We start from the raw sequence: 13,531 nt of genomic DNA on the forward strand, positions 1-13,531 counted from the left end.
TTGGCCTTCTCCTTCTGCTGCTTCTTTCCGTCTCCCATACTTGTAGTAAATGCCTTGGTGGAGCCATAACCACTAGACACCACCTTGCTGAGTCACTCATCATACTCCAAGACAAGCGATGAAAGCTCCGCCCGTAAAAGTCTCTCGCGGGTCCTCCAAGTGATATGACTAGTGTAGAAGACATTGAACCAAGGAGAGGACAGCCGAGTCAAAAGGATCATAGCCATATCCTTAAAAGAGATCTTCTGTCCAAGAGAGACAAGCTCACCTCTCATATTCTCCATCTTCATGATGTGCTTTTTCATAGGAGTATCAAGACTGAGCATCCGCAGCTTCTCAAGGGAGATCTTGTGGGCATACGTCTTCTGTTGATACAAAGACACAAGCATGCTCCACACTTTCACCAAAACCTTCAGCTTGGGAACATGCACAAGAAACGAGTCTTGCAAACTCATAAAGAGAAAAGATTTGGCTCAAGAGTTGAGCCGATCCCATAAGGTACATAGTCCATAGAGAGCCCATCAGTTGAATCCTCCAGGGACGGGGAATGGGTGAAGAAACAAGCTCGAGTATACACTCCACCTTACAAGACCACAAGGAATAGTTGGAACCATCTAGTTTGTCTTCCTTGGGTATAGAAGGGAGAACATGCACCTGAATAGAGGGTATCAAGGAAGGCATCTTCACTTCAGATGGGGCCTTGACTTTAGATGGGGCTTGCTATGATAGATGAGCAAAAGGACAAGTTTGAGACTCCCCTTGTCAATGGTAATCACAAAATTCTCGATAAACGTGTCTGCTTAAATGAGTGGTGTGAGATAAACTCTTCATCTGAGTCATCGAAGCCTTGAAACTGGTAAGACATTGGTGCCTAGCTATCTTCTCCTCTTTCGTGCTAACCCTATAGGGCTGCCGAGAGACGAGATGGCTACCAAGCAACATCTCAATCCTATGGTCTAATATATCACAAGATGGTGGAAGTCCATTCGATAATTCAGAAGAAAAGACATCAACATATTCATGTAGAATCGGATCCACTATCTATTTCAAGTGGCCATTTCATCTCCACCAACAATTTTGATGAGTGTAACATGTGAGAAACAGAGTTGGCTACAAGAACTACGGGATAGGAAAGTGAGAATGAATGTTTATTATATCATCCATCTTCATGATTCCCATAATGCTGCTTTGTTTGCCATTGTTACAATGAAAACAGTCATCCCTTCAATGGTATATCATCTAGCTTTTATGGGGTGGTCAATATAAAGCACAATGTGTTTCTATGGTGTCTCCTGAAGACGTTGGAGGAAATGGCAAGATTCTTGTTTTACTATTTGGGCTGTCACAAGCTAAGCTGTCTTTGTACTGTTTTCAACGTCAACATCATAACATATTACTTTGTCAGATCAAGCTTGCTGATCTTCTCAGATTCTTTATGATCTGTGGTCTCCACTTTTTGACAAGGTGGAATATGCCCATCAACAAGGTGAAAAATTAGGGCATATCAGTTAGATTACATGGAGATTGGCCGATCTCTTCGTATTCTAAAAAATTGATGCTAAAGATCACACGTGACTAGCCAATCTCCTCAGGTTCTACAAAAATAATGATAAAGAGCTTGAATGATGATAATATACAAGATTAGGCACTGTCCCTGTGTGGTAGCTATATTAGCTAGAAGGGTAGCTGTGCAAAAGCGGCAGAGTTTGTCGCAAAGTGTTTATGATGTTTATCAGCATTGTTGACGAGGTTTATGCCCAAGTGTGGGAGTTGGTTGATCAAGAAGGTCTCCAACTGACTTGCTGCACTCTTGTTTGGCACTTGCACATATGCAAACAGGGCTTTTTCAAGACCTGGCTTTGCTCGGTGCGCTTTTATTCTGCCCATAATGTTGTCGGTCTGCATCAAGAACACAACCCTCAGAGACTTTTCTTTTCTTCAGGCAACACATCAGCTAACATAGACAAGATGACGATCCAAAAGGGGTAAAAGGGGAACATGAGAGGGGGGTTAGCTATTGTGGTTGTGCATGTTGTGTGTGCACATTTGCCATAATATGAAAGTATTCATAGGGTACGATTCAGCACCTGTCCTATATAATATCTTCCATCTGGTCTATGCATGAGGTACACACATGACCGGTTTGTAGCAGCAGGAGGTGGTCTCTCACGTTCATGAACCCTTGTTACAAGTAGCTCGGCCTCCACCATATAATTCATCTCCCTGAGCTTCATGTTGCACACCTTTGAGAATGCATGTATGACCTCATCAAACATCCCTTTATCATCCCCTGTTACAAGACCACCCAAAACATGACCATGACTTAGAGAGACCAAGAGACCTCATAGAGCTGGAAACAAATGAAAGTAACCTTATAGCTTACAAACTATTTTGGTAAGCTCCAAAGTTTCCCAATGCTATGTGCATAGTTTGCATTCATGTTTGTGATCTCATCATCACGTTCATTTTTAGTCAGTAATGTGTGGAAGCTCATACAAACAGTGCACCACTTTGCATACAACCTACATTTCCATATGGACCACATAATCTTTCATAGCAAGCATGTTAACACAAAATAATCTTTCTCATTATGGACCACATAATGTTCAGCTAATACATCACAAGAACCCAGCCATGCTCAAGAAATCACTCTCATTTATGGATTCAGACATTTTATGACTGTTTAATATGATTCTTATTTTAGCTTAGTTCTGGATCATGTCCAGAACTTTTTCCAGACCTTACTGAGCTTGAAGGAAAGTAGCTGATTTTATTACTAGAGAGAAATAAAACTGCAATTGACAAACATTCCTAACCTAGAACAACAAAGCAAGTTTCTACCACAACAGCAGTATTGAGACGGATTACCTCAACAACCTTATCCACAAACCAGGTTGGCCAGACAGCCATCAGAAAGCATATTCACAAGAGGAAATGTCAGGCATCCTCATGTAAGGCCAACCGAGGCTCAACGGTCTCACCATTCTGCAAACCCACTACCTGTCAATCTTCTGCTCATGGAAGACCATGTATCATTTTAGAAAAATTGGGCATATCACATGATACCCTGAAGAGGGACTAGATTGGGATCAAAACGATGGGTTTGCAGAGGCCTTCTTGGAAACAGATTTTGCTTCAATGATACATTGAAGCAAAGCAAGAAATCTAATACAGACCTGAGTGAATAGCCAATAAGATGGTTTGTAATGCCAAAGTGTGTATTACTCTGATTGCAAGGAGGTGATGTACCCAGAGTCGCCTTGTAGTATCTCCCATTCCCCAGAGAGTTTGGTCCAAATGCTGGCAAGTATTCCCTCCAAATCTGTGGCATGGCTACATCTTGCAGGCCAGATACACACTGACCAATATTGCTAACAATCAACTGAAATCTTTAACAATCCCCCTCAATCCACTCTGTGAAAAGTATGACATGCTAATCTTGCTCGCACAAAATTCTAGTTTTCACACATTAGACATTAGCTAAATCACTGAGCAGAAATCAGAAAGGACTGCCTCCTGTGAAAATCCTTGTAACCAGATGCGGAGTCACTCTATCCATGGCCAAAGCTACTATCCCCCTAGTCAGTATCATAGTCCCAGTTGTACCATGGGAGACTATCTTAAGGGCTATCCTTCAAACCTCTTGGACTCTATGATAGTCTCACGCACAGTGCCTCTGTCTCCTCTGGCTCTCCATAAACGACATGCAACTAGGAACCTGCCATTACCAAGTCATATGTCAACTGCATAGCTCCTTTTGAAACTAAGCAAAGGAAGAGTGAAATATTTCTAGATTTGAAGCTGGCTTCTAGCCTCCAAAATCAGCCAAGGTTAGGGGCCTTATTGTTGAGAGTGTAAGCATGTGAGCTCTCCTTATGCTGGAGGGGATAAGGGTAGCTGAGTGTGAATGGCCCTCAGGGGAAGGGGAAACCCTAACCCTAGCTAGTTGGGGCTATATAAACACCCCATGGGTCTACATCAACTGATGAGTGAGAGTGACCCAAGTTGTACTTTCATGAGCAACTTAATAAGCAAGACTTGTTCTTGTACTTTTGAGCTCTTCTTTCCCTCTTGTGCACATCTCAATGTTGCTTCACTCTGATTTTCCACACGGTATCAGAGCCATCTTTGATCTCCTCAGCTTCCTTAGCAGCATCAATCACTAAGTGCACATGAGTCTTCATCTTCTTTATCATACTCTCCACTTCCATCGCTGCCTGCCATACCCACCTCTGTTGGAGGACTTGGGGAGAGCAAAAGACAGCATTTCAGCTCAAGATTCCTTTTGAAAATCTCTTCCCCAGCTCAAGGCGCAGCCGTGTGGCACAGAAAACCCTAACATTGTGGGTGCAAGAGCATGGCATTGCAGCAGTAGACGCAGATTCGGCGTAGTTTCTAGCAACGGCCTGCTTTGAGCTGAACCGTGACCAGCACAGGGCGCAATGGAGGCCGCTATTATGGGGCTTTCATAGCCCCCCAAGAGGGCCATCTACACCTAAGAGGGTTCACAGAAATTCCCTCTCTACTGCCCATAATCAAAAAAACCTTAACTGTGAGTTTCCTGGCAGCCATAGCCAGGAAGCTTCAAACATTCCTATTCTCATTTTTTTCAATCTAGGAATCATTAACAGTGATTCTAATCAGTGAAGCATATGCTATGAAGTGTATTCCTAATCTTTGGATAGCTCCAACACTCAAGGGACATCAGAGCTCACCGAGAAGCCGGCTCTCAACACCGGTAATCAATCAAGTATTTCACCAAGCTTGACAAGGTAAATACCTAAACATCTCAAGTGGTCTTAATCTTGACATGAGTGCTTCTTAGCACTGAAAAGGCATGTAGTGACATTAGTGCTACTGCCTTATGATGAAACATGAACATTGATGTGATTGAAATCTCCTCGGGCTCTTCACCAAGTGTCGAAGTTATTAATCGACCTTTCTCAACCAAATGTTCATTCACTAAATCGCAAGGTGGGGAGGAGCCAAAGGTCCAATCGAAGTTCACCTCATTGAAACCCAAGAAGATAGTAAAACTAAAATCAAGGGTTGTCTGAAGGAAAGGACCGCCAAAATCTTATCTTGAGATACTACATATATATGATTTCCAACCCTTTGTATCCTTACAATTTTAAAAGTTTACTCAGTTGTAAGGCTATCATTTCTGGCAATTGGTTCATACTTCGCCATTTGTAAAGGACTAGACACTGCCATTGCCCAAGGCAATCAGTAAGACCTTTCTATTATGACCATGATTTATGCAGATGTTAGGCCTCAAATCTGCAAGTTTAATAGAAAAGATTTCCATCCCTGGCAAGTCCTGGTGAAGTATAAAATGATGGAACAGGGCTACTGGCCCTTCATAAAAGGGACCAAGGTTATTGATCCATCAAATCCCCTTGATGTAGAAGATGATGAAAGAACTCAAGCCATCATTATGCTTCATCTAGATAAATCCCTAATTCATCATATTGACCAACTCTCCACTGCCAAGGAGAAATGGGATGAGCTTGAAAAGCTCTATGGTGCTATAGGGAAGAACTCCAAGATTTTTCTAAAGATTGAATTTTTTAGCTTGGAGTATAAACAAGGAGAAGACCTAAGTAAGTTTATTTTATATATGAAGGGGCTCATGGCACAGTTGGCCTCCATTTAAGCACCAATTCATGATGAAGATGCCATTGCCATCCTCTTGAAGGCTGTAAAGAAGGTCTTTCTAACCCTTGTTACTACCCTCACCAATATCCCTAATCCAACTTTCGCAAGTACCATCCGGTCATGTCTGGATGAAGAGAAGAGAAACCATAACGAAGGTACTTCAGCATCTACTTCCTGTTAGCAAGTGTTAGTCCATACAATTTCTACAAAGTGCTCTTTTTGTCAAAGGGTATATTGTAAGTAATTGTTGGAATACGTATCTAGAAAAAATGAAGTGCAATAAATACAAAAAGACTAGGCATATTACCAGTAAGTGTCCTAGTGTTCCAGAACCACCTTAGGAAATGGAGCCTAACTTTGCCTCCCAATCAAGTAAAGATCGACTCTTTTGAGTCTTGTAAAGCCCGTACCTATAACCATCTTTTGCAGCCTCATTTATAAAGGCATCTCATCATGGATTAAGGGGGGGCATCTTGTCATGCTTTATCCAATACCACTTGGCATTGAGGGAGGTCGTTGAGAGTGTAAGCATGTGAGCTCTCCTTATGCTGGAGGGGATAAGGGTAGCTGAGTGTGAATGGCCCTCAGGGGAAGGGAAAACCCTAACCCTAGCTAGTTGGGGCTATATAAACAGCCCATGGGTCTACATCAACTGATGAGTGAGAGTGACCCAAGTTGTACTTTCATGAGCAACTTAATAAGCAAGACTTGTTCTTGTACTTTTGAGCTCTTCTTTCCCTCTTGTGCACATCTCAATGTTGCTTCACTTTGATTTTCCACACGGTATCAGAGCCATCTTTGATCTCCTCAGCTTCCTTAGCAGCATCAATCACTAAGTGCACATGAGTCTTCATCTTCTTTATCATACTCTCCAGTTCCATCGCTGCCTGCCATACCCACCTCTGTTGGAGGACTTGGGGAGAGCAAAAGACAGCATTTCAGCTCAAGATTCCTTTTGAAAATCTCTTCCCCAGCTTAAGGCGCAGCCGTGTGGCACAGAAAACCCTAACATTGTGGGTACAAGAGCATGGCATTGCAGCAGTAGACGCAGATTCGGCGTAGTTTCTAGCAACGGCCTGCTTTGAGTTGAACCGTGACCAGCACAGGGCGCAATGGAGGCCGCTATTATGGGGCTTTCATAGCCCCCCAAGAGGGCCATCTACACCTAAGAGGGTTCACAAAAATTCCCTCTCTACTGCCCATAATCAAAAAAACCCTAACTGTGAGTTTCCTGGCAGCCATAGCCAGGAAGCTTCAAACTTTCCTATTCTCATTTTTTTCAATCTAGGAATCATTAACAGTGATTCTAATCAGTGAAGCATATGCTATGAAGTGTATTCCTAATCTTTGGATAGCTCCAACACTCAAGGGACATCAGAGCTCACCGAGAAGCCGGCTCTCAACACCGGTAATCAATCAAGTATTTCACCAAGCTTGACAAGGTAAATACCTAAACATCTCAAGTGGTCTTAATCTTGATATGAGTGCTTCTTAGCACTGAAAAGGCATGTAGTGACATTAGTGCTACTGCCTTATGATGAAACATGAACATTGATGTGATTGAAATCTCCTCGGGCTCTTCACCAAGTGTCGAAGTTATTAATCGACCTTTCTCAACCAAATGTTCATTCACTAAATCGCAAGGTGGGGAGGAGCCAAAGGTCCAATCGAAGTTCACCTCATTGAAACCCAAGAAGATAGTAAAACTAAAATCAAGGGTTGTCTGAAGGAAAGGACCGCCAAAATCTTATCTTGAGATACTACATATATATGATTTCCAACCCTTTGTATCCTTACAATTTTAAAAGTTTACTCAGTTGTAAGGCTATCATTTCTGGCAATTGGTTCATACTTCGCCATTTGTAAAGGACTAGACACTGCCATTGCCCAAGGCAATCAGTAAGACCTTTCTATTATGACCATGATTTATGCAGATGTTAGGCCTCAAATCTGCAAGTTTAATAGAAAAGATTTCCATCCCTGGCAAGTCCTGGTGAAGTATAAAATGATGGAACAGGGCTACTGGCCCTTCATAAAAGGGACCAAGGTTATTGATCCATCAAATCCCCTTGATGTAGAAGATGATGAAAGAACTCAAGCCATCATTATGCTTCATCTAGATAAATCCCTAATTCATCATATTGACCAACTCTCCACTGCCAAGGAGAAATGGGATGAGCTTGAAAAGCTCTATGGTGCTATAGGGAAGAACTCCAAGATTTTTCTAAAGATTGAATTTTTTAGCTTGGAGTATAAACAAGGAGAAGACCTAAGTAAGTTTATTTTATATATGAAGGGGCTCATGGCACAGTTGGCCTCCATTTAAGCACCAATTCATGATGAAGATGCCATTGCCATCCTCTTGAAGGCTGTAAAGAAGGTCTTTCTAACCCTTGTTACTACCCTCACCAATATCCCTAATCCAACTTTCGCAAGTACCATCCGGTCATGTCTGGATGAAGAGAAGAGAAACCATAACGAAGGTACTTCAGCATCTACTTCCTGTTAGCAAGTGTTAGTCCATACAATTTCTACAAAGTGCTCTTTTTGTCAAAGGGTATATTGTAAGTAATTGTTGGAATACGTATCTAGAAAAAATGAAGTGCAATAAATACAAAAAGACTAGGCATATTACCAGTAAGTGTCCTAGTGTTCCAGAACCACCTTAGGAAATGGAGCCTAACTTTGCCTCCCAATCAAGTAAAGATCGACTCTTTTGAGTCTTGTAAATCCCGTACCTATAACCATCTTTTGCAGCCTCATTTATAAAGGCATCTCATCATGGATTAAGGGGGGGCATCTTGTCATGCTTTATCCAATACCACTTGGTATTGAGGGAGGTCGTTGAGAGTGTAAGCATGTGAGCTCTCCTTATGCTGGAGGGGATAAGGGTAGCTGAGTGTGAATGGCCCTCAGGGGAAGGGGAAACCCTAACCCTAGCTAGTTGGGGCTATATAAACAGCCCATGGGTCTACATCAACTGATGAGTGAGAGTGACCCAAGTTGTACTTTCATGAGAAACTTAATAAGCAAGACTTGTTCTTGTACTTTTGAACTCTTCTCTCCCTCTTGTGCACATCTCAATGTTGCCTCACTCGAATTTTCCACACTTATTGAATAGACCTCCAAAATCAGCCAAGATCAGGAATCTTCTCCAAAAATCAGCTACAAAATCTCCTCGTCATCTCTGGTGTGCCAAACCAAGTGCACATGCAGAGGATACCAACAGATGGTATCTTCTTACAATTAACTGTCTCAAAGATGTGAGTGTCAACAAGGGTATCTTTGTTGGAGTTCCATCATCTCCAAAGAAATGCCACTATCTAGAAGAAAGCCTTCATAACCACAGATGTGCTACCTAGGTCTGCTCTAATGGCCTCATTGAGTACTCATGGCTTCATCGGGATCATGTGCTATCATCAAAACAAATGGTTTCCAAGGTCAACATCCATCATACGCATCCTCTCCCTTCTGTCATGTCTTAATAAGTGGCTCTCACTGCATGTGGTAAAGCCTAAGCCCCAAAATCTCTGTTTCATACAGAAATGTCAGTGTGATGAATATATTAAAAGCCAAAGTTTCATGCCAGGCTCCTGAATTGTACATTTTCTCACTATCTTTTAAGTGCACTTAGCAGTAAAAAAATTAAGACTAACTTGGCCCTTGTGACTTCCTGCATGGAGAACTATGGCCCCTTCAAGATCACACTCAAATATATATATTATCTGGCTATCTCAATGGGATCTTTTCCAAAATGAAATGGTACTGGTCACCTAGGCCTGCCTCTCTGAAGTGCACTTAGCATTACAAAAACTCAGACCAGCTTGGCCCATGCAACTTCTTGCATCAGTGGCCATTGAAGGTCACACTCAAATACAAATATGATCTGACAGTCTCAATGAGATCTTTGACATATGAATTGCAGCTCCAATGTTGTCATTAAGGCCTGTGTGGTTATACACCTGGACTTCCAGGATGGATGCCTGCAGCATTGATCAAAGCTTTACGTCAGTTAGTGAAGCTGAGAAACATGCCCTTGACTGGGTGGTTAAGGAGTTCAAAAGGAGTTATAGGCTAATTTGTACCAGATGGAGTGCAGTCACCATACGTGGACTCTAGGCCCAATGATCATTACACTCCCACACCACGATGGTTTGGATGGTTTGGGATCCTTTGGACGTGAGAATTACCCATCATGCTACCTATGGTTGTAAGCCTGAGGGCCCAATCGTCTCTATGCTGAGTCCGATACCCTTTTCCTTCTGATTCTCTCATGTATGGCTGTGTTCTGCCTCATGCACAAGTTAGATCCCAGGTGGACATCTCATTAGTATCAGAGCAACATACGACATGCACAAAACCACTAGAAGCTCACAAAACAGTGATGGTCCACATCTCAAAGGTTCATCTCTCTCTTGAATATGGCGGTACAGGTAGCCACTAGCACAAGGTGAATAGGATGGCACATGCAAGCAGGTGGTGGATACCCAGACAAGAGATGGAAGCTAGAGACTAACAATAAAAAGAGGAAGGAGACATTCATTCTTCTCAAACTTGCCCTTCTTATTTTTCTGACGTTCCTTTTCTACTCTTATTCTCTCACTCACACTTTCTCTTCTCTTGCAAACCACATCATATGATCTCATGAAACATCTCCAACTGAGAATTTTGTAGCCAAAAACCCTCAATGCATGGAGGATGCTTGCTTGGTGCCTCTTTATTCTGAGCACATGGATGGGCATCTTCTCGAACGCTCTTCTTCTTTGATGTTGGTTCTGAGCATGTGCAATGGCAGCTTGCTGAGCTGTGCAGTCCCCATTTCTACTTGTGCCCATGATCATGGCCCAAAGGAATGTTGTCTTTTCAATTCCATCCTAACCCATAAGAAGCCAAGACCCAATGTCCAGGCTAATGCATGGCTTCTCAACATGGGGACTTACAATGAGCATCATGGACCATTGGATCACGAAACTCTCAAAAAATGATTAACAATTCACCATAATATGCTTAGTAGCCCAATGGGACACGGGCTTTCCTCCCAAAGACTAATGCAAGCCTGCAAAGTCCCCTTCCCCCTCCCTTCCTCCATTCAAGGAGGTTTTTTCCCCCAAATTTGTTCCCTTTATTTTATGCGCCGATGTTACACAATTTCAGGCACTTATCATGTTCCACACACTTCGGGTGTGAACACCCTCTTACAACCCTAAGGTTTGAGGGTTCTACTTTGTACTTGCACCTTACACTTCAGTCTATTGCATTGGGTATCGTGCTTTCACTCTACATTGTCTACTCCACTCTCAGCTGAGCTTCGATCCACTCTTGTTCTCACAGTTGGTATCAGAGCTGAGTACAGCTCAGTCTGCTCTCCATTTGCTCTGCAACCAGTAGCTTGTATCAGAGGTTGCCACTTGCTCAAGGAGTTCCTGTCAGCTGGAACCGCCCTGTATCAGGGACCTGCAGCCTGTGCCACCCAGTGCCCCTTCAGCTGGAACAGTTAGCAGCCAGCCAGCCACTAGCCCTGCCAGCCACACAGTGCTCATGTGCCTAGGACACAGCCCCTGCCTCCCGCCTGTGAGCCAGCGCCCATCCCCCCTGCGCCACCGGCGCCCCGCCTATCTGCAGCTCCAATGCCTTTGTTTGCGCCCCCGGCCAGCCCGCCTCAAGCTGCTGCTTCCTGCGCCACCTGTTGCTGCCTGTGTTGCCAGGCCCTGGTCAGCTTCCGCCCACCAGTCTCTTCGACTACTTGCCATGTGCGCCACCGCCCGCCAGCTACCTGTGCGACCTACCTCCAGTTCAGCCGCTGCTTGGCCACCACCAAACTGTTCGAGGAAGTAAAAGAAAAATATTTTAACAATTTTTTAATTTCAAAATTCATTTCTGGGAAAGGGGCTTTTGCCTAGGCAAGCATAAGCAATCTCAATCCATGTCTAGGACATGATTATTGCAAAAAATTCTTGGCAAATCAGTCAAGAATTTTGGGACTTTTAGGTATTGTGCAAACATTGGTACATATAGTATAGTTTCAGTCTGAAATAGACTGATTTTGAGCATTTGGGGTAAGAAATTTTGGAGCTTTTGCTTCTACAATGTTGCTAAGCATTTATTGCACCCTAGACTGCATGCATTTCAGACAGTTTTGACAGAGTGTCCTTCAATTCACTAATTACAACAAATTACTTGCTGTAATTTCTAGAAATTTTGAGATTTCCAGGTTGGTCCAGCTTGTGACATTGCTCTTTTGCTCTCTCATCAGCATTGTTTATCATGGCAAATCAAGGAGGTGATGTATTTACCTATGTATCAAAGGAGGACACGTTGGATGGTAACCACTATTTACTCTGGTCCGTCATGATGAAGAATGTGCTGATTGCGAAGGATCTTTCGGAATATATCAGCGGTGAAGAAGTTAGGCTTGGAGTTGTGGCTTCTGCTACTGCTCTAGGAGGATATGGACAATGGGCAACTCAGCCGGTTCAGCCTGCTCTAGCTCAGCCACTTCCCCAAATATCAGCACCACAAAAGGCATGGGATACATGGGATGCACACGCCTTGTCGTTGATTGCATGGGCAGTTCAGCCATCTATCATCCCTCACATTTGGTCTACAGCTTCTTCACGAGTAGCTTGGCTAACTTGGAGCAGATGTTTGCTAGTAAGAATGAGACCTACATCTCTTTCTTAAAGAAAGAGCTGGAGACACTAAAGATGGATAAGCGTGATTCTATGCAGGATCACCTAAATAAAATTCAGGACTTTATATGAGCAGCTTATGAATGTTGATAAGTATTACTAAGATGCACATATGATATCTACTACATTGAATTCATTGCCACCCTCATACTTGACCTTTTATATGGCCTTGAACCTCACCATGAGGATTGCCCCACAACCATTTTCCTTCAGCTTGTCAGTTTGCTCTTACAGGAGGAGCAGACAAGAAGAAACAGTGGTGTGGATGTTATAGCCTCTGAGCAAGCTTTTATGGCACGACAGAAGGGAAAGGGCAACAAAGCAAAGAATGGCATGCAGAGCTTTGGAACTTTAGGCACTTCACAAGGCAATAAGAAACAAAGGGGCACACACGCAAGCCAAGAAGGGAAAATACCATTATTACAAGAAGCTAGGTCACTACATCACTGAGTGTAGAAAGTCTACCTCCAAACAAGCAAAGCTAACAACAGACAGAATGATTTGTACCATGGGGCATTTCCATGGTGGTTTTACCTTCTTTGGCATAGCCAAGGAGAATAATAAGAAGTTAGGAATGTCTGTTTCTAATGCAGCTTCCAGAGCTACTCAGTCAACGTCCTTTGTTGTAGATAGAGACTATTGTCTTTATACATGCAGCTATGACTCTTCTTGGGCTGATAAAGCATTCCACTCTACTAAGGATGCAGGCACATGGTTTTTTGATAGTGGTGCTTCTAGGCACATCCCATCTCGCAGAGATTTGTTTTCTTCTTATGTTGCAGCCCCGGTTAGCAAGTCTGTATAGTGTGCCAACAATGCATCATACCCTATTAGAGGTATTGGGGAGATTGTACTCACAGCCATTGATGTCTCTATTCCCAGCCTATAGGATGCCTCGTTTGTCCTACGTATAGAGAAGAATTTCTTATCTATTTCTTCTTTGGCAAGGTGTGGTTCGCAAGTCACCTTTGATGATGACAGATGCATGGTTAGAGATAAGGAGCACATGACTTTAGTCTTGACTGACACTCTATGTCATGGGTTATATGAGTTGGATGCTCTCTCAGTTGATCAGTCGGCCTATTTAGCGTCCACTCTTACTCCTGCTATGTTACAGGCGGAGTTATGGCATGCTCGCATGGGGCATGTAAACTATGGTAGCTTGATGCTTTTACAGCATACAC

The 13,531-nt window shown here is 43.0% G+C and overlaps 1 protein-coding gene across 4 annotated transcripts in view; it reads right to left on the bottom strand.

Moving 5' to 3' along the window:
• Positions 1-1,086: 1,086 nt before the first annotated feature.
• MSH1 (MUTL protein homolog 1) overlaps positions 1,087-13,531 on the bottom strand; it is a 192,158-nt gene continuing 179,713 nt past the window's right edge. For 2 of the 4 annotated variants that reach the window (XM_087670082.1, XM_087670011.1), the window contains exons 23-24: positions 2,088-2,290; positions 1,087-1,899 (exon numbers count right to left, since the gene is read on the bottom strand). In XM_087670082.1, coding sequence (XP_087526208.1) covers positions 1,675-1,899; positions 2,088-2,290 — 428 coding nt within the window. In that variant the 3' untranslated portion in view covers positions 1,087-1,674. The remainder of the gene's footprint in view (positions 1,900-2,087; positions 2,291-13,531) is intronic. The other 2 variants (XM_087670164.1, XM_087670239.1) reach the window with 2 other exon arrangements.

Source organism: Lygodium microphyllum, chromosome 1 (genome assembly GCF_053477565.2).
Source record: "Lygodium microphyllum isolate KBCC chromosome 1, Lygodium_microphyllum_v1.1.10, whole genome shotgun sequence".
NCBI lineage: Eukaryota > Viridiplantae > Streptophyta > Polypodiopsida > Schizaeales > Lygodiaceae > Lygodium > Lygodium microphyllum.